Here is a 22,099-nt window from a genome sequence, read left to right as displayed (position 1 = left end):
CCATGTAACTTCCATACTGCCATTTCCACTCCCCCTCTCTTTGACTACATACATTGTTTCTATCCTGGATTTTCTAGCATGTGGGATTCTTAGTAAGGATCATGCTGGTCAGTCATACACTGAATAGATTCTGAAGACACTGAACACATAATGTGACATACGTACTTGCTGACACGTCACATCTCAAGGACATATATAATAAATAGGATGTATACGAGCATAAAATAAGTGGGAAACATTGCAGTCTTTTCCATGAACCTAGTAAATCACTTCTGGGTGCAAAACTATGGAGGGTATTGAGCACTGTCATGATGTAGGTAATAATGTAGTAAGAAACTTAACCAAGTTTCATTTGAGTTCTCTGGTAGAGCTTGCAGAGGGCTCTACAAGAGACATTTAAAGTGAAGACTTTTTCTAATTTAGAAAACAGTGTCAAGGAAAGGAAAGGTGTCCCTCACAAATATGTAGATATTTTTTAAATAAAGGCATAATTTATTAGACAGATATTTTATATATAGGTATATATGCATGTGCATAAACATGTGTACACACCTATATACATATTTTTCTCATTCTCTCTCTCTCTCATAAACACATTATATTGTAAGTTTAACTAGCCGAAACTAAAATATTTATCACTCACAGCAAGTTCTACTTCACAAGTTACTTCAAAACAGCTGGATGGGACCTGTATTGTAATCCTAATGGATGTATTTGGTTCTGTAGAAAATGACAGCACAATGACAAATACTACACTGAAGTACATGGCCCTGCTAGGGGATGGGAGGTATTGATTCCTCAAACAACCTGCAGCAGGATTGTGACCTTGAAGTCTCTGATGCCCTAATCAGGATGCCCCATCTGATTCAGTGATAGGACAGGAGCAAGAGCCGTAAGTATTTAAGCCTCTGCCCCTAAGAGGTTGGAAGTAGATGATCTTTAAGGTCCTTTCCAATTGAAGCCATCCTATGAAGATAGTGGTCTCAGCTGTGCATTCAAAACCATCCACATTTTATCATATTTATTTACCTCTGCTTATAGCTTGTGAAATGCTTCTTTCCCACTCAGTATTTTATCTGATTAACAGTACATGAACATTGGTTTCCCAGTCATCCTTCTGACCTTTTCTTTGTGTGGATGGTAGTTTTCATTGGTAGTTTTCAACTATGTTACATTTCAATTAAACATCAGCACTAAGTAATTAAAGTTCAATTAAACATCAACACTTGATAACACTGACTGTGAAAGAGCATAGCAGCAACTTGTAGACCATATACATAAAGCATGGGAAGTTACCAGTTCCTTCTGGTACCTCCATTTTTCTTCTCTAAAATTGTGATTAAGTATACTGGACCTGTGGCCGATTTTGAGACAGACGCTGAAATCTGTAAACATTACTTTCCATCAAGTCTTAACAATGAGCTGGCCAGACCCATAAAGAACCCCAATATTCCTCAAGTACAGCTGAGATGCCGCGTACAATCCCTTACACCCTGCTTGGCAGGCCATACATTCTAGCACGAAGGCTATATGAATGCATACTCTCTAATCATACTGTGCTGTACATTTTCTCCACTGAGCAAGAATGACTGCATGCTCTCATTTCACCCATATAAATTCTGCTGGGAAATCATGGAAATTTTTTCTTTTAAATTAAATGCACTCTGGAGAAATCTGTCCCGTGCTCCAAAGGAAAATTAATTTGTGAGAAGGAAAACTGGCAATTCCTTTGACCTTGAGTTGTAAATCTGTTGGTAAACACAAGTTTAGTAGACTTGGCACAAACTATTTCACTATATTAAAAATTAATTGTACTCTGAGCCCAACTGGACTCTCATACAAACCTGGCTCTTGAACTGGAACACCTGACTGAAAGCTAGTGTCATAGGAATAACTAAAACATAAAAAAGCCACATTACTCAGAAGCAAAAGAGAAGAATGGAGCTGGCCTACAGGGACACAATTCAAGTTACAACCCTCATTTCAACTGTTTTACATAACAGAAACTTGCTTACGGTCTTCAACAAAGTATGGATTAGTTTCTGGAGGGTAGTGCTCCTCGAAGTCAACTAAAGCATCCTGTCCATATGGCCGTCTTGATCCTGGAACAGGAATGTTGCACAGCTGGGCGTAATCCTCTGAGGGGGGAAAGAAAATAGGATATAAAAGTAAACACACTTGTAACACAGGCTGCATTACATTAGTCCCAGTGAGCTGTGGTTCGTATTTGCTGGAAATAAACATATCTTCCTAGAAACACCATAAATCTGCAATTTCCAGAAAGCATTCTCTCTTCAAGAAGAATGTCATTAAGATGTTAATGAGCCAAAAATATACTATTAAGTCATAATAGGGATAACACCAGGGATAGCTTTGAGTCAATAACTGAACAAAAAGTTATAGGTCAGCTTCTTCTGGTCTGCATGGAAAGAAGAGGAGAGGGATGCTGTGTATCCCACTGCTAATGCATTCCTCTCCAAAGCTATCAATGTTTATAGTCCTCCTTCTGTGGAACAGAGGCTACTCCAGACCATCATGGCTGCTCTCAGAAGCAACCCCAAAGAAAATAAATTGGAGCAGGTACAGCCACATTTCTGGCACTGTCAGCCAACCTGCAGAAATCAGAGTGAAAAATCCTTCTAAAATAGCCCACACTTATCTACAAACTGTATCTTCAACAACAACATAGGCTTAAGTATTAGTGCTGCTCCAAGTCTCCTTGGCTGTGAATCTCAAAGGGCATGGGGAAAAGCACGGGAGAAATAGTTACACTCTGACTTTATGCCTTTCTCTAGTAGCTAGACTACAAAAGTTGAAGCAGACCAAAACAACTCTTCATTTCAGGTGCCAGAGTCCATGTCTGAAATGCTGATGCAGAGTTTAATTTTTTTATAAATCAAATTAAAATTGTGTCAACTCTGTTTTTATTACCCTTTACTAAAACACATACAAACCAACTTATTTGAAAATAGAAATGTTGTTAAAATATAGAATCCAGGTGCTTCTTTAATGTTGCTGCAGACTATTTAGCATCTGGTTCTGTGAAGATTGCCTGGTGTTCTGAGAATCAGGCAGAAAAAAGGACGTGAAAGAAAAACCACCAAAAGAGAGAGAGGAAAAAAAGCCCTAAGCAGATACAAAATCCAAGAATTGCAGATGGTTACAGAGCCAGAAACCTCATGCTGTGTAGAACTGTCCCAGACAGCAAATAGCTGGATAAATCCAGACTGCTCTAGACATTGCAGAGCACAGTCCCACTTGCTGCCCAGCACTGTAATTTTATTTTCACAGGTAGTATCTCCTCCACCTGTAACTATTTACTGAAAAAAAAACCCAAAAAGTGTTTAAAAAGTCTGTTTGAATTCTGTGGTCAACAATGCGACCCTTTGAGAGCACAAGACAGTATAGTATAGGTAAAGCTTGTCTGTGAACGTCCAGAGCTGTCAAGGGTGCCAGTCCAAGTCTGCAGAATGAACTCCCCAGAGAACTTACAAATCATTGTAAATGTCACCACCTTCTGCTTCATGAGCACGGTGGTTTCCTTTGAGGTGTGTCTTCCAGAATATGTTTATATACAGTAATAATATTCAAAAAACCCTATCCTCTCTCAGCTGACAAAGTACACTGCCCAAGAGTGGTACCCCAGGGCACAGGAAACAAGGTCAGCATGAGAAAATAAACAGCATATAGCAAAAGTTATTTTCATCCCTGACTGCACAGCTTCCCACTGAGATGCTGTGATAATAAGTATGGTTTTAAGAGTTGTCATAGGACCAGAAACACTCCATTCTTCCTTCCCCACACCTAAGCCCAGATAACATCCATGCATGGAGACAGCCAGGTTATCATCTCAGAGTGACTCCTCCATTCATATATACATAGAAAAAAAGCTGTGCAGAGTAGTAAAAGCACTTTCTCACAGATGCCCATAAATGTTCTTGGCAAAGGAAATCTGCGCTCTACCACAAAATACTAATCCATGTGGCCTGTGTGGATGAAACCACCACACAAAAACAGTCAATGAAAGGCAAGGGGGCAAGACAAGCAGGTCTTTGGGATCACTGCTTCTTCTGTGTGAATGTGACCTGATGGGAAGGACTGAATTCTGAATATCTGCATTTTTAGGTATTGTTAATTACCTCTCTGTAATTACCTATAATACTCTCTTAATACTTTACGTTCTATTTAGCTGTACAAATAGTGTAGACTAAATCTCTTGCCTTCAGTAATGTGTTGGTTCAGTCACTAGGTGCTCAGTTGCTCTTAGCAACTCACCTAAGAAATCAACACTAGCAATTCAGGACTGGTAACAATGGCAAGTTATCTATGCCACCTTCTTCTGCTTGTCTTTTCCTTTCTTTTTTTCTTTCCCTGGCGGGGAAGAAAAGGGTAGGCAGAGAGGAGAGTACAAAGACTGAAAAGCATCTGGGGGGTCACATTCTTCTGGAAAGATCATGAGAGTTATGAAATAAGGTAGACTTGAGACTTAGATGCCTGAGAGAAATGAACCCATCAGAGTGCCCCTGCAGAGGACAGAACAAGTTATGGCGATGACAGCTTCTGTTGTTTTAAACTTTTCCCCTTGCTATGCTGTGTTCCTACAGTTCAAATTAAAAATGATGTATTTTGGGTCACCGAGTTGCGTGCTGGTCAGAGTTTTCCAGGGGAGGGAACTAAATGAACAGAGTGCTGTAAGATTTGTGGATAAAAGTATGACTGACACACAGAAAGTTGTAGCAAGTATACAAATGGGAGAACAGCATGACATTGCCCCAGGGAGATGACAGTAGGAGACTGAGATCAAGAAAGTGGTAAGGGGGCAGGGCAAAGAGCAAGAGAGAATGTGAAACTACCCCTGAATGACAAAAACATTTTATTTGTCACAAAAATTAATGCTCACTTTCAGATGAATCTGTCATGTAAAGTTAAAAAAAAAACTATAATTCACAATCAATGAAAAAACTTTCTTCTATATGGGTTTATTTTTTCTACTTGTTCATCTTCTGGTTGCGATCAGGGACAACACAACTGCAGTTCAAGAGGAAAAAAAAGACTTTGTTTTCAGTATATAGTTTAGTCTACACTGCTCCATGTGTTTCTAAGTTTTTCTCATAACTTGCAAATGAAGCATAAAGACATCTTGTTGTATGACTTAGGGTAGCTATTTTAAAAGGAAGCTGATGTATGCTTCCAAAAATGTAAAGGACATTTTTAAAGTCAGATGTATTGCATATTAAACAAGTGTTAGGGGATTACAGCTAGACACACATGCATACTGGCACAGATGTTAGCTGTAATTGGTGATGAAAGCTCGGCTGACAGAGACAACGCAACATAAATTGGATGGACTGACTGGTTTTTAGGTTTTCTTTAGCACAAATGCAGCTGTGCAAATGTGCATCTGATTTGCATATACAGCTGTTGTAGCTGTGCAAGCTTGTGTGGGCCTTACTTGTACCCAAAGGCCTAAAAATCCTTAATTCTCCCATCAGAAAAATTATTCCATATTTCATGTATTTAAAGCAAAATATTATACAAAAAAGCTTTCCTGACACAACCACGAAACAACTGCATCACAGCTAATTCAGCTCCTGCCCATAAGGCAAGCTGTTCCAACTCCTCAGAATTGTCACCATCACACACACACAAGGAGCCAAAACTATTGACACCAAGGCAATTCCTTCAAATTATTGACCAAATCAGCAGTTTTGGCATGAAAGAAATCACCAGAGAGAAGAACAAAACCAAGAAATCATTTATCACATGTAATATACATCCCTTCCCAACCAGAGGTTCTGGACATCAGACTGAATTGGTTAAGTTTAAGCTGTCTCAGGAATGCATCATTTGTGAACAAAAGCTGAAGTTATTTCTGCTCTACATTTAGACTGTGCTGTTTGACTATTCAGATAATTTTACTGATATCGCTCACGAAAAGATGCTGAGGTTTGAGGTGGAAAGAATTCATGTACATTCTACAACTGAAGAAAAAGGGAATGCTAACAGTTTTAAGGGATTTTTTTCATGAGTTAGGAAGCATATTATTGTCTTCACATGGATACACTCTAAATGAAATTGCTGAGAAAGAGTTTACAGTGGACGCGAAGGTCTTGCTAAAACTGAAGTAATTAGTAATTCAATTATCTCAAAAATCTTTTGGTTTTGTTCCTTATCTTTTGCTCCTCAACCAATGCTGGTCAAATTTCCTAAAATGATCTTTTCTCTCCTACTGCTAGAGGTAGATAGTTAAAAGTTGTAATAAGAGCTTGTTTTTGCTGCAACTTTGCACATGGCGTTCTGACTCCTTGCTGACTTCTATGTACACTTGGAACTTGAGGTTTCATGAGGAAAACCCTTCCAAAGCTATTCTCCATGTCTTTCCTACAGTTCCGAAAAAACACTGAAAACCTTCATCAATAGAAATTAAACAACTCTGCACAAGTGAGCACAAGACTTGGAATAGTCAATGCTCAGTTACTGTAATATTTTAAGCCCAGAGGATATAATCGATTTGACCAGAGTCCTTACCAGAAAGGAGGGAGGCACAATGCCATCCTAAACGGAAAGAAGAACGATGATCTCCAGAAATGAATCCAGTGCTTCCCTGCTGAGCTTTACCATCTCAAAAGAGGACAGATGGAAACTCATCCTTTACACACATTGGTTTTCCCTGTACTTCCAGATCTTCACGAGTGACATTAGCCAGAATTCGAAGGGAACACTATGTTCTCATAATATGGAAGCTCAGCCCAGAACTAATTCATAATGTTTACAAAGGATACACAGAGTTCCTTCGCAACAAAAATGCAATCCAAATAATCTGTTCTGCCAGAAATGGGTAGAATTCAACTACATGTAGGCATCTCCAGAGTCTGCATCTGAATTAGTTATCCAGTGCCCATTCTTTATCCATGGAAATACATTACTTCTAGGATACCATCTCACTGTACAGAACGTGTCTAGAACAGGTCAGAGGATTATATTGCTCAAGATGCTGATATCTCTTTCCTGATGGAAGGAGAAACCGACAGGACCAGCACTGATGTGGGTTTCTGTGTAAAAAACACTATGTGATGTTAGCCAAGAGAAATCCTACATTATACAACACCCCAGGTGATTCATGTTACCCACTGCCTTCAGTGTTCTCCTAGCGTGGGCTTTGCAAATGCTCAGGTGGAAATAAAAGAAATTTCAATGACAACATAAGTCTTCAGCAGTTCTTTATGCTACTTGTCCCACAGAACATCTGTAACATCTACCGTCCTTTCTGCAGATCTTTTAATCATACAGTGGTTCTATAAAAACCCACAAAGTACTAGAATCTAAAACTTACAATAAAAAAGGTATGTATAATGATACACAAATAAGAAGGCTGATAAACTGAATGCTGTTGCCCTTTCCAGTTGCCTAGAATGTGTTCATGACGTTGTCTTAGCACTCACATGAACAAAAAATCTAAGTTCTATATGTAGTAATGCACCCCCACTCTCAATAGTTATTAAAATATCTGTTAAAGCTGCAGAGCCCCAGTCCTACCTTATCCCATTTTTCTACATTAAAACTTCTCCAGGCAGCCACAGGAGAAAGCACCCTCCCTCCTTAACTGACTGACATATCTTTAGTTCAAGGGCTCTTTATTCCAGATTACCAGCATCTTAAGGTCTTACTGAAACAAAGAGGGTACTACACTGCAATAACTCCAAAGAGATAATTTTACAAATACAAAAATATGCAGTCTCTGTAAACTAAATGCTGATCCCAGCACACCACCTTACCCAACATTTTCTAGCTGTTAGTTCTACATCCTCCCTTCAATTTTCCTGTAAGGTGTAACAATACACCTTGTCTAAAATCCACTACAGTTTCCTAAGGGTCTCACAGGAGCTTCTGGACTCTCAGAAAGTTTACAGCCCAGGTCCTACAGGTTCAGGTTAACTTCAGGTATACATGGCTTTATTTAAGATTCCAGATTTTTTCAATCTAGGCCACTTGCCCTGTTTTCTGGTATCGAGGCTTTGACCCAGCTGCTAAACCTATCAGTGCCTGTCCTGCTGCCAGTTACTAGACCATGGACTCTGGATGAAGAGAGTTGGGACGTTAGACACTAAGAGTAAATTGACCAAGAAAGCAGAAATTCTGAAGGCAGGCCATCCCACAGATAATTTTTTGGGGGTGGATGCAACAAAGAAAAGCTACTAAAGCTGCAATGAGCTCAGAGAGAATACATCTCAGTACTTAATGTTTTGGCATTGGATGCAATTTGTACAAGTCTTTACCTGCAATATGATGATATTATAAGATCATAATGTTAGAGCCAATGTGATTGAAAACAATCTGTCTTTGCATCCTCTGTTTAATGATGAGAAGGCCTGCCCCATGAAATTGTATACACCAGTAAGATGTACTCCATCACAGCACTATAGTCCACGTTTGCAGTATTTTGATCAGGACTTTGAGCTAGTATTTTGAGTTTGTTCCTCAATGTTGTCATCAAAATACTTACCAGTCTTACTGCTGTTAGATGTCTCTCTTCAGTTGCAATATTTCAACAAGTGCTCAGGCAATAAATATTTTTGTCTCAGGCTATGAATGTTTGGTGTCATTTTCAGTGGGGTTTGTTTGATTAAGCACCCATTAGTAGCTTTTAGAAATAATAGCAAACATGGAAATTCTATTTTCATGCTGATTTAAGACTGTATTTTTTTTAACTTAACATAGAATATGATTCTGTATGTGATTCATCACATAGGAGTTCTCTACCTTCCCACTGGATTTATGCTGGATGCTACTTAAACAGGTCATTTAAATCTTCTCATGAAAAATGGAAGGGCTTTAAAGACAAGCTGGGTTACAAAAGTTGGAGGTTATTTTTATTAAAGCGTGAAGCTCTTTAGAAGGGACTTGCAAATTTACCACTTATGCTGGTAGGCCTGTACTTCCTTCTTTCTAAGGGTAGCAACTAGATCCTCAAATACAAGAAGAGTACAAACAAGGTAAAAGGAAACCACAGATCAGTGAATGATCTGTTCTATGATCCAGCCCATTTCATGGTGAAAGTCTTCTGGCGATAATGCTTTTCACATCACCAGGCCTTCTTTACCATGTGTTACAAATCTTCAGAAGACTCCTAACTGGGGAAATAAGCAAACACCTTCACTGGTAAATCTGGCCAACACAAAACCTAAGTATTTAAAAATGGAGAAATTCCAGGTTCCCCAGCCAGGACTTGAACCTGTGACCTGCTGGCCTGGAGGTGTGAAAGCACTCTCTCGAGCCAATGATATCACTTTAAGTGCTACAAACTGAAGACATGTCAAATGAATCATTTATTCAGCTCAGTCAGCTTTAAATTTTTCTTGGTAAATGTTCCTGAAAACAGAGAAAGGCTTCCAGGTTTCTGTGTGGGTGCATGCACATGTGTGTGAGGACAAATGAGCACATACCATCTCCACTAAGAAATGTAAGCTTGTGTCCTTGTTCTGACCTAATAAAGATTCAATACGCTTTTTTTAAAAAAACTATCTACATTCCAATCCATAAGGATGATTTAAAGTATTTGGGATCAAAGTATGACTGATAGTTTTAGTTAAAGCAGGTACTTCTCAAAGCAAATTAAATGTCACATAAAAGTTATCTTATGTCTGGAAAGAGAAAGATTTTATGATCCAACATAATGCTCTTTAGCTTTGACTGAGGATCATTGAACTGATGTTTAGGATGTTGTCCATCTTATCCACCAGGAACTTCCATGTAATTTTTTAAATTAATTTCTCAAGTTTCTTCATTGAGCTAGTGGGAATCTGCACCCCACTGTTGGACCAGAATCTTGTGGTCCTAATGATCAAAATACATCTAATATCTTCAGACTGAAATAGTCTCACATCAGCACTTTTGATTAATTAAAAAGTTTGCAGGAATCCTCCATGACTGTGCTGTAATGTAGAGTCTTATCATTTGTTCTGCATCCATGTTTGGAATTTTTCATCTTCCCTTGTAAGACAGTTCTCTTTCCCTCGCCATCTTGGTAGTCTTTCTTCCTTTTCAGATTTATCCTCCTTTAAATGTAACTAGCTAGAAATTTCCAGAAGCAAGTCTCATACTTATCTGAACTCTCTCTACCAGGAACAGTTTTTTCCTTCTCTCAGGATTACATCACACAGATGGGTCACTGTAGCCATGTGACGAACTTCGTACAAAGAAAAACTGCTTTAATCTGCTCAATCTTTCCTCCTCAGGAGCTCCAGGTCGTAGCAACAATTCTTCTACTAGCTACTGCCCTGTTTTTTTTTGTCAATATTACATTAAATTCCATTGCAATTGTTATTCTAGCAGGTGTAGTAATTCAATGTCCTCCTGTAAGATTTGTTCTGACAAAGATATTTCTGAGATTTCCATATCTTATAAATTAAGCTCCTGTCATGCCCTGTTTTTATTCTTCAGTCTCTTTCTGGGTTAAGCATCAGCCAGCAGTTACTCGAGCCAACATCATCAAAATCAGGGACTTTTTTTCAGTTGCTGTGCTTCCAAAGCAAACTCCAACAAGTAAAGATATCTAACAACAGGTTCAGGGACCTTGCAAGTAAATTATAAAAGCATAAAAACCAAACAGACAAACAACCACATTAATGCTTCACTGAGCTTCCCTATGTAGTTTTAACTCTAGGGTTTTTGCAACAAGTAAAACATGTACTGCTTTAGCCACGACATTATCATTAGAGTAACACAGGTCAAGCTGAAAATCCAGGTATGTTCACAATAAAATGTTTTACAAGTGCAGCATGGTATTCCTACATGGAAAGCCGTATCACCAAAAGACATATTTATGGTAAGAAAGCTACATCCAAACTAGACCTTGGAATAGTTTATATGCAGGGGAAAAGGTTAGTATCGTACCAGACTGTATATACCAGGGCTGATGTATCTTAGGCACAGCACGACATGTACCTATGCTGCTTATACTGGTCCCTTCTCCAGTCCCCAGACATAAATCTGTGTGTCAGTGACATTTCTCTGTACATCCTTTTAGCTTTTGTAGTCACCACAAGCAGCAACTTTTACCTGAAATATCATGGAACAGTATCTGATTTCTAAACATATAAATAAAATACAGTCTTATAAAAATATGACTGTCAGCTTTCTTTAGCATTAAATTTTATTTCCTGGAAATTGTTCAGTCCTTATTGGTAACCCACGTCCTTTAGCTATCCTAAATTGCTCGTGTATACATTTAATAATATGTGAACATACGACCATATAATAACACCTCATTTTTCAAGGGTTTAGTGATCCTAAACCACAACTTACCAGATCCTTATCAAACACATCTAATTGCAGCCAGCCTGGCAGAATACCACAGTGAAAAATGCATCTGAATGTATAATACCAGCAACAAAAAAGCAAAACAGTTATGTAAGCTGTTGAGTAGTGTGGTGTGTGTCTGTGTGTGCACATGAACTGCATCTGCATTTTCACAGAAGGTTTTTGTCAGCCATGTTAGGGAACTCTGCTACCCTTAAACTGTCCTCCTGTTTCCATCAAAGTTCTAAATTGCCTATCACTGATAGTTCCACCGGAAGGAAATGAGTCCTGTAAATGCAAAAAATAAAAGCAAATACGTTTTCAAAATGTAGACTGTAACGATTTTCTGTTAACTAATGAGAAAAAAATTTCCATTAGTTCTTGAGAGGTTAGGGTTTTGTTTTTCTTATGTTATTAGCGCAGGTTTAAACGCAGTGGATTAAACTGATTAAGTATTTCAGATTTCATACCAAGAATTGGAATGTGTGTTTCCTTACCTGACTCTTTCATAGGACACAGTGCACACTGCATGCCCCAGGCTTCTCCGTACAGGCAACAGCACTCAGTATACGTAGTCTGCTTTCCAACCAGAGGTCGACTACAAACAAAATCGTCACTTAGGTGCTGCCAGCAAAGGTCCTGGTAGACCTCAGCTTCTTCAGTTTGTTCTGATGGAGAAGACAGGATTAGATCATCATCGCAGCACTGTTATTTAAAAAGACACTGGCATACTGAAAACTTTTTTAAATTTAGATTAGAAAAATAACCTAGCCTTTACAGACTTTGCTGAATACAAATTTAAGCTTAGAGGTCATGACCGTTTTTAAGCGCCTGAGGTGGCTCACCCCTCGAGCGTTCAGTTTTGCAAAAATCTTAAAAAGTTCTGAGTTGGCACATTAGGCCAATTTACAAGCACATTGGGTTGGACGCCCAAGAAATAAAACCTCCTAAATCTCATTGCTGAACACTTAACACTGATTCAGCTTGGCTCTCATGGAAGTTAGCAGAGCTTGACAAAAACCAGCATTGAGACAGAGGTGAATGCTTGGGCAACTTCATCCACAGAATGAATTTTCAAAAGTTGTTATTTTGCCTTTCTTATTTTGCCATCAATGGCATCTGAAAGGACTTCTACAAGTAGGACAGAGCTGAACAAAAATTTTTTGTGGGCTCCACAGGAGACTGGATAAATACTTGGAAGAGAGAGTCCCATTAACTAAACAGACAAACTACATCAGGCTCAGGAAATCCCCTGAGCTGAAAATAGCTGGAGGCTGAGAGAGTGCTGGGGAGGGTGAGGAGGAGTATTGTTTATCTGCTCTTCTGGTCCCTAATCATCCACTTACAGCTATTGTTAGAGACAGAATACTGCTGTGAACGGCTGTCACATTCTTACGAACATTAACAAAAACATGTATTTTTGTCAAAGCTGGAATATTTCAGAGGCATACTAGTTTTGACATAGATCTCAGTAGGAATCATTCCTACTCCTAGCAAGCTTTGGTCACTGCTGATCGGAGGGAGAGGAACTGTAAACTTATCCTTCCACTTGGAACATAAAAACTTCAGCACAATTGTTTTGTAAAGACATCTGCAAGGTTTTGATTTTGTTCCAACACAGAGTGAAAAATAAGTTTTGTCAGAAACCAAGGTTCTGTTTTGTCTGTGCATATCTATTTACTGTGGTTTTACATTATGCATGGGTGAGTACAGAACTGAAACCTCACTCAAGAGTAAAACTGAGTTCTGAAAGCGCAAAGGTGATCACCATTTAGATACCTATTCTACTAAGAACTTGCCAGAACGTGCAGTGAAGTGCTGCAGTGGATCTCTGCAACCAAATCCAAGTTTTGCTGGCAGCAAAGGAACCAGCCTGTCCCCTCCTCCTCTGCGTGAGGGAGGACATTGCCAGTAGTGATAGAAGGCTTGAGTGCTTTGTGCTGGGTGAGATGACCATTGCTGTGTCAGCCTGAATGTCGCATGACGGAAGACCCTTTAGGGCCTTGCATTCTCTTCACACCCTAGATGAACCCAAAGGAGAATCCTGCTCTTGGTTTGTTTAACTGAAGTTTGAACAATAGAAATGCTGTGGGGTTCTTTCACAGTTCCAGGCAACAGGATGACCACAATACTCCTCAAAAGTATCAGCCTTATAATTTGGAATGACTAAAACAGGCATTCAGTCTCTATTCCCACTTCTTTTCACAGAAGCATCTCAGGAAAATGCACTGCAAGTTGCAGGGGCCTGAGGTCTGGATTTATGGCTATACAGTGCCAGTATTAATCAAACCCATTGTAACATTTCTTTCAAAGATGTGTGTGGCATAGACAAAGCTGTGCAGACTGCATAATGCTCTAGATTTCTGAGATGCTTTTAAGAATTTCATAATATCTAACATTTTTTCTGAAATCTGTGTCTACCGAAATTAAAAGAACATGCAAAACCATCACTTAAACAGCGATGCTGCAGCCTGCCACTCGAGCTCAGTGTACCCTCAGTGTTAACCAATTGAAAGCACACATACAGTTTCAGCTATTTCCTCCTACATCCTGTCATTCCTGGTTTTATTCCTTACTTTGGTAGAACTGAATCTCCAGACCTAGCCTGCAGCCAAACTCCAGCCTTACTGAGACAGCAAGCGGGCTGTGTCTCATTACCTACAAGGCTGGACAAGGCAGACACAGAGCTGGTGAACTGGGGTGAGGTTGGGCTGAAGAACCCTCAGCCTGAGTTGAATCTCATAATACTTCCCATCATGTCCTGTCTGCACTGGCAGAGTGGAGCACTGTGGAGTCCTACATCATGATGCCTTCTGGATCAAGAGATGATGGTCCAAGCACTGCCTTCCAAAATCCCCTAGAAGAACAGGCTCATCCAAGGATAACCCAGTCTAAGCTTAGACTTAGGGCCTGTAGCCATGTCAGCACCACCTCGTAGAGGTGTACTCACTTCAGTAATATGTATAATGGATCATACCACTCGAATCTGCTGGTCTGATGCATCGCTTTTCTGTTGCGTCCAAAATCATTGGGTGTGTACAGAAACAGTTGTAAGATCCTTCTGTGTTAATGCACTGGCCATCAATACAGCTGTTTGGGTCCTGACATTCATCCGTGTCTTTAAAATGGAAGGAAATGTATCAAGGAGAGCCAGCACAAAGTAGTTGCATTGTGTTACTCTATGTTAATGTTTACCTAATTAGGAACAGATTTCCCTGCCTGCCTTCTGTTAATTACCACAAATACCAATTGCTGACAATAAAATCCTGCCTATGCCCACGGAGAAGGACAGACAGATCAGCAGGATCTTGACCTCTAATCCTCAAGTACAATGGAGAAGTACTAAGGAGGATGAGGAGGCTTGCTGGGAGGGTTGGAGTGCCAGGCATACCCTGCATCCTGCATAGCTGCAAATGCTTCCCACATTCCTATCCCTTTAGAACAGTACCAGCAGGTATTAGAGGTGGGCATACTCTCAGAGATTTTTTCTGAGCTTGTCAGGAAAAGGGATCACCTTACCCAGCCACAGTAGTTATATTCCCTAATTTGTCTTGGAGAGGAAAAGCCAAAATTTGGCTTGAAGGGAAGAGAAGACCACTTCAGAGAAATTACATTTAATCAGTAAAACTCCCACCCTTTCTAAAGAACAATCATAGAATTCCAAGGTGAAAGGCTCTCTTATTGCAGTTGCAAAAATTACTTCCTTTCATTATGCTATTCTGCACATTATACATGGTTTTCTGCTTACAAAGCAAAATCCAGGGTCATGATTTTGAATAATTTTCAGTAGAGTAACAGAACAAAAGGAGTACAAGGTTGTGCAGACTAAGGTTGGGCTTATCAATGACCTCAACTACAATTTCGCATTGCATATTAACTCCTATATGGAAAATATCTGTCTATGAAAGAAAAAAAAAAAGTGTTAATTTGATTTAATATAGTAAACCTGGGACACTTACCAAATGAAAGGTGAGCTTCAACATACAGGTTTTCAACTGCTCACCCCACATACAAAGAACAGAAGGCTAAATTGCACCTCACCAGAGTGAAGCAGCAGTGTGCACGTAAGGAGGGAGCACCCTCTGACTACCTTGAGCTGCCTTCACAAAGGCTGGCACCAGCTCTTGACTATGCACTCAAAGGAGCACAAGGAGCTGTTTTGGAGATGCAAACTCCTGGGAGTAATTTGCTGAAAAAGGAAACAAATAAAGCAAACCCTGCTCCACATGCCATGGCCATGTCATCCAGAATTTCTGACCAGCCAAGCAGAAGGGAAGGGAAATGACCCAATGCATCTTAAAAAGCTGCTACAGGAGTTCAAAGGCCTGGTGTTCCTCCCCTTGCTGGGAATACCACAGTTGTGATGGGAATCCCGCTGTACAAGTCTGCTTGTTTTGCCCATCTGCATACCATTATACTGACAAGACCACTTTAAATAAACTTACCAAAGCACTGGAGCTTAACAGGGTCATAGTATGTGCCTTGTTTGCAGTAGCACTCATAGCCTGGCTGCGTATTCAAACAGAAGCCATTTTTACAGATTTCTTGTCCGAAGAGTTGGCATTCATCAGCATCTGGGGAGAAAACATTAAAGGCTTTGTTACCATCGTTACTATGATACCACGTAGAGGAGCAAGATGGAATAAATCCCATATGATTCTCTGTTCAAGCAGAGTTCACGTTAAACAGAGAGTCCCAGGAACACAGACATCCACAGGGAAAAAAACCCAAACAACTGGTGTGGAAAAGCCTATGGTGCACTTGTAGCCAGAACGGAAAAGGAAAAACTGGTGGATCATTACTTTCCCTTTCCCATGTCAGAATTAAGTCCTGTGGCAGACAGAGACTGGAAGAATCTGCAGTTACCCTTTCTCTCCTTTGGTATCACACTGCTGTTAGCTCCAGCCAAAAGAGATGAAGAATATGGCCTGTATTTTCCGGTATAATTTGCTTTACCAAAGGGATTCCCACCATGGATCTAATTTAAGCACACCATCTGATTACAAAACTAAGCAGTTATGCTTATGGATAGACTTTGTGACTGATCTCCTCTTTCCATACAGTTTGGTGACTCCGCTGTGCATGGCAGCAAACCTTCATATCTGCACCACTTGTGGCTTCATTTTTCAAAACACAATTTCTGTACAGAATTCCCACCATGTAGGACCAGTTGTGACTGTTGCTAAATATAAGGCTGCAAATACTATAGAACTAGTGACAGCTGACAAAGAGAATCAAATGAGGCTAAATGTTTTCAGCAAGGTTTAACGGAAAATATATGCCAGCTCATATGTAGCTTTTCACAGTTGTACACATTTTTTCCCAATCTTGTATTTATGTATTTGTTACTGCTGGAATTCCATTCACTACCTTTTTTCCAACCTACTTTTCATTTGCTAGACCTACTTAGAATAGTCTATTAAAGCTAGGCTGGTATTAAAAATGGCAATAAAAAGCACAGTGTAAGTACGTAATTCTTCTCTCAAAACCAATTGTCTTAATCCACTGTCTTCTATAGACTTACTCCCCATTTATTCTGGGGCAACACAGACTTTAGCCCAAAGCTGTCATTTCCAGCTGTACAGCAGTTTTAATGGTGAATTATTCAGATGCTTACTTTTTCCAGAAGAATTGAAAGGTCCATAAAACTATTTATTTTTACAGCCACTCTTCCAGTCACTAAGTGGCTACAAAGATTAAATATTTTGACTGTTTAGCAGCAGGAACAATGCAAACATTAATAAGAAACATAATGTACACATCTGTCTTTTTCCTGTGGAACATGGATTTTGTGTCTGGAGAAAAATGCGAAAGCCTGGATGCAGAGTCAAGAGAGGCTGGCTGAGTATGTTAACTTCTGACAGATAATTCCAATTAAGAAAACAGGAGTTGTTCCTACAAGCAGAAGCTTGTGGACAAAAGCAACAGGAACATATGAGTTAGTGTAACAGAGAAAGATCACATTACTAAAAGTTACTTATTCATTTAGTATTTGTCCTTTGTGTCATTCCTAAGGTTTTTACAAAATATATTTACTAAAGGCAGAAAAAGTCTGATTATGGCAAGGATTTGTGGAAGATATTTCTAGATGAACTACGTCCACATTTCAATATTTATAGTAGCTAGAGATATTATCAACCCTGAGGTAGCACAAAAACAACACATATTTTGTCTGAGACATTTGGACATACTGCACACACAGCATGTCCCAAACCCCCCTTGTGAATATATACAGAAATCTTAGAACTGTAGAGATAAACAACACCCTTGAAAGAACCCCTGCACAAAAATACTCTCAGAGACTATCAGATCCTTTGAGATGAGCTCTGTGACAATGTTCTGACTTGTCTAGATGAAAACTGTAAGTCTCTCAAATGGCACTTTGTTCTTTATTCCCAGTTGCTGGACAACGCAACCTCCAGAGAGTGGAGTCTTACAGGAGTCACCCCATTTAAAAGCCCACTTTAATTTGAATGAATCTGGGTATTAGTACCTTATAAACTTATATATTAGTGCCTTTGGTATTTTTTCCATGTCACATGCAATTTACAAGTGCAAAGAAGCACCTGCTGCGGATAACACAAAAAAGTACTAGTAGGACAGAGAACTGAACTCAACTATGGTCTACTCACTAACTCAACAGGAAAATTGACTTAATAGTGTCCTACTCAGTGAGTAAGGGTAGTTTAAAAAAGTATACATAATAACCTTTAGGGAAAAAAAAACACAAAAATCTTTCCACCTTTCTTTTTCATCTCTCACAATTAAGTCTGACAGACTAATTATTTAGCTAGAAGCAAGTCTGACAAATGCTTATCTATCAACCATGTGATATTGGGGATGCCCCAACCCTGGCAGTGTTCAAGGCCCTGTTGGATAAGGCCTTGAGCAACTCGCTCTAGTGGGACGTGTCCCTGCCCATGGCAGGGGTGTTTGGGACTAGATGGTCTTCCATGGTCCTTTCAACCCTGAAAATTCTATGATTCTGCCTCTATTAAGGTCTTTAAAAAATAGTATTTTTTACTGCATTTTTATGTGACACAAACACACAGTATTTGCTGTATTTATTTCTTGATTGGTAAAACAGTCATTCCAATAGTAACAAATATATAAAATGTGTGCTTTTCTACAGATTCTGTAGCTGTTATGTAAAAGATAATTCGTTGACTTTATTTTAGTTAACATAAATTTAGTGTGCTTACGCCAAGGAAAAATGATCTCTCAAATTATTAATATTGATGGATACTTCTTAAACCTGAAAAGGGATTCCACTGATCTCACTTTTCCTTCTTGGTGATGCCAGTTCCCTCCCACTCACATCCACCAACTTCTATCCCTCTTATTTCTCTACCACTTTTTGTTCAATACTTATTTTATGAAGTGCTGTATTGAAAACATTGTTGCTGAACTTCTCTTCGGGTTTTATATTAATTCTCCCTTGTAGTCCTAATGTTTAACAGAAGTCTTCTTCTCTCTCCCAACTCCCCATACACCTTTTTACAAATTTGAGTTGGCTTTGTATTTCATATGTAAATGAGTATTTGAGGTTTGTGTTCTCAGCACCTGTTCTCACAGTTTATAGCACTTAGTATAAATTAAACCAGAATATTACAGAGACTGTGTAATTGACATTCTTAACAATCTGTCAAATGATGATTTTAAGTAATCTTTCATATCACAAGGTATTTTTATCAACTAATAAGAGTTGAATTAGTATGTTTACATTACTGATCACATTTCTAGTCAATCAACTACCAGAACTCAAATAATTAAACTTAATACAAATCAGTACTGACCTTTGTAATTCTGAGCAAGAAGCCCGTAAGATGATTCTCCAGAGGGAATGAAACCTTTTCCTTCAGGACACAAATCAGTAAATTCAGCTGGGAGTGAGAGAAAACAAAAAAATTATGTCATTAAGAAAAAGGTACTCACACATGTATGTGCTACTTATGTGTTTCAGAGTATTTTGAGAAACCTGTCTTATTTTCATCTATCGGGCAATCATCATGCACACCCTTAGCTAAACAGGGCATATTAAATTATACAGCATGACTTTCCTCTGCTCCCCTTTTGCCAAGCTAGCCTTGAGAAAGCTAGCTAGGGTACCCACAGCATCACAGAGCTCCACACAAACTCATTTCTCTTGCTCCTAGGCAGGAGAATGTAGACCTTACTTGATTTCATGGTGCACTGCAGCTATAACAATACCAGTAGCCAAATTAACTTAATTAAAGTTAGCAAGGGCCTCTCTGAGCTATACTGCAAGCTGTAATCCAGACATACCCCGATTGGGATACAAACCTCTGTTCACATTCTTCAGTCCTTATATAGGAAAAACACTAATTGACTGCAACAGGAGAACATGGTGTGGATTACAGAGGGAAATTATTTCAAGTGTCTTGAAGACTATACAGAATCAAATAAACCTATCAAAGCAGGGAGGCCCCTTCTTTGTTATGCGTTTCACTTCAGTTTCACCAACTCGAAGGTATAGTTGAAACAGGAATTAAACATAGTGATGCATTTGTAATCTTTAGCATTTTATCTCAAAAATTTTACACATGTTCTCTCTTATGTGATTTTTTCCAGCTGGATTCTGAATTTCAGCCATCACTGTTTACGTTTCAAGTACTGTTTTCAATATTTGTCACAAATATCATATGGTTATTTTTGTCTAATTTACTATTTAGAGGTTAAAAAATGGTTTGCTGACAACATGATCACCTGAATTTTTCAAGAATTAGCAAAATGTAAAACTAAGGTTATAGAGGAGTAATTCCTAATGCTGTAGAAACAGCTTTACAAAGAATAGCTGCAGACTCAAAAATGCTGTATTCCTTACCTTCATTTTCCATCTTGTAGAAAAAAAATCTAACATGTTACCATAGCATCTGCAAAAAGCCTCTGTGAGAACCTAGCTTTCCTTAAAATCAGTTGGAGTTAATGCTGTTCAGTAACAGGTTCTTCTTATCCCTAGAGCAACTGCAGAGAAGCCAGTGGAAAAGCCAGTGGATTTACACCAGGTAAGAATTATTCTTATTAGCCTTTCCTCCATGGAAGGTTCCCACGGATAAATCATGACTGAATACTACAGACTACGGGATTTAATGGGCAAGCCTTCTCTGAAAGCAAAAGCACGGTACTGTTAACATAAACACAATGCTTCAAAAGCTTGCAAAGGGACAGGAGGCCCCCTCTTACCAGTTCCAATGACAGGACATGGGAAGATTTCACAGTTATCACCCCAGCCAGCACCCAAGGTACAGCAACATTCTTGTTTGGTTACATTGGACGTAAGCACGTTGTCACAGAAATTAGCATCATTCAGATTGTAGTAGCACTCCTTCTTTCCATCTTCATGTTGATCAGTCTCTCTTGGCATTTCTAAAGGAGAAAAGAAAACATAAATCACACAAGACAACACATGATATGAATAAGTCTTACAGGAGAATGAGAAGAGCAGGAAAGAAAATGCTTAAGTACAAACTTTGGTTTAACTTTTTAGTTCTTAGAAAGAATGATGGAAGTTGATAACCTTCCTTTGGCTTTTTCAGACCTGTTCTCCAGCTTGATTGCAAAGGGATCCCTACACCTTTGCACTTCTGTAATTTTCAAGCAATGCCTGAAGTACCTGCTCTCATGTTCCACTACCTAACAACCATACCCACCTACTGACATGGTGCTTTTTACGTATGAATCTAGAAGCTCTTCACAGAGGGAAGCAAACATTACAATCTAATTTTTCAGATAAAGGAGCTAAGGCATGAACTGAAAAAGACACAGTTTTCAAAAGAATAAGCATTTACAGTTCCTTTTAATTTCACTGGGGAAAAAAGCATGTTCCACATTTGAATATAAGGCACTTCATGATTTTTGGAAAAAATAACTTACTGACTCCATGGTAAGCAGAGGAATATAATGCAGATGTTAAGTTAACTGACTCTGTGTTTTACTTTTAAATAGGCATCCAGCCAAGAAGTCAGATTTATTGCCTTAAGCAGCTGAGTAGGTCCTCTCAATATTTATACGGACCAGAGGCAAAATAGTCTGTCCCATAGATCCAATAAAAGACCCTATTAATAGGCATTCCTAAAGTACACTAAGAAGCGAATTTGAAAAAAAATACCTAGTTAAAGCTTCTGTATTTGCAGTTTCTGTCTACCTAACTTTGCACTTCACAGAAATTTTCATCAAGAGCTCAGAAGTGGGAACTACCACATAAAATTGTTATTCACACTTGATTGATATGAACAACTTTTTTCAGGCCATCAATAAAGTCACCAAGTTCTAAAATTACATATGCTCACATTTATTAATCAAACCCAAAACTTTGTTTAGGAACTTTAGATAAATCTTGAGATGACTAGTCCATTTCCTTTTTATCTAGGGAAATAATTCTTTATGCTTAACACTTAACAAATGTCTAACTCACAAAAAACCTACTAAAAATTATTGCATGCTGGCCGATTTTCAATTCCTCGAGATTTCATTCATTTCTCTTCAGGTTCTTGCACAATAAGCCAGGCATATGACATTTCTCAGGCAATGCAGGTATCCAGGAAAGAATCAGAATCTTATTTTATACCTGCATGACAGCACATTTCCAGATGCTATTTCAGCAAATGTTAGTTTCATGGTGCTGCAGGAAAACTATAGCATGTTTGTTGTCATCAAGCCATGGCAGGATGACTCACACAACTGGAGTGTTGCAATGAATGGTTATAAACTCCTCAGAAGAGATAGACAAGGAAGGAGAGGTGGTGGGATAGCCCTGTATGTTAGGGACTGTCTCAGTTGT

At 38.9% G+C, this 22,099-nt stretch overlaps 1 protein-coding gene across 1 annotated transcript in view; it reads right to left on the bottom strand.

Annotated features, from left to right (window-relative positions):
- Window positions 1-22,099, bottom strand: part of LTBP1 (latent transforming growth factor beta binding protein 1) — an 82,054-nt gene that overhangs the window by 5,260 nt on the left and 54,695 nt on the right. The window contains exons 18-23 of the mRNA XM_027899281.1: window positions 20,503-20,685; window positions 19,095-19,181; window positions 15,744-15,872; window positions 14,276-14,416; window positions 11,796-11,966; window positions 2,016-2,138 (exon numbers count right to left, since the gene is read on the bottom strand). Coding sequence (XP_027755082.1) covers window positions 2,016-2,138; window positions 11,796-11,966; window positions 14,276-14,416; window positions 15,744-15,872; window positions 19,095-19,181; window positions 20,503-20,685 — 834 coding nt within the window. The remainder of the gene's footprint in view (window positions 1-2,015; window positions 2,139-11,795; window positions 11,967-14,275; window positions 14,417-15,743; window positions 15,873-19,094; window positions 19,182-20,502; window positions 20,686-22,099) is intronic.

The sequence above is a fragment of the Empidonax traillii genome, unplaced genomic scaffold, assembly GCF_003031625.1.
Source record: "Empidonax traillii isolate 1590-97213 ecotype Southwest subspecies unplaced genomic scaffold, ASM303162v1 scaffold653:size358915, whole genome shotgun sequence".
NCBI lineage: Eukaryota > Metazoa > Chordata > Aves > Passeriformes > Tyrannidae > Empidonax > Empidonax traillii.
The sequence above is the reverse complement of the archived record's forward strand: the minus strand, read 5'-3'. Positions and strand labels throughout refer to the sequence as shown.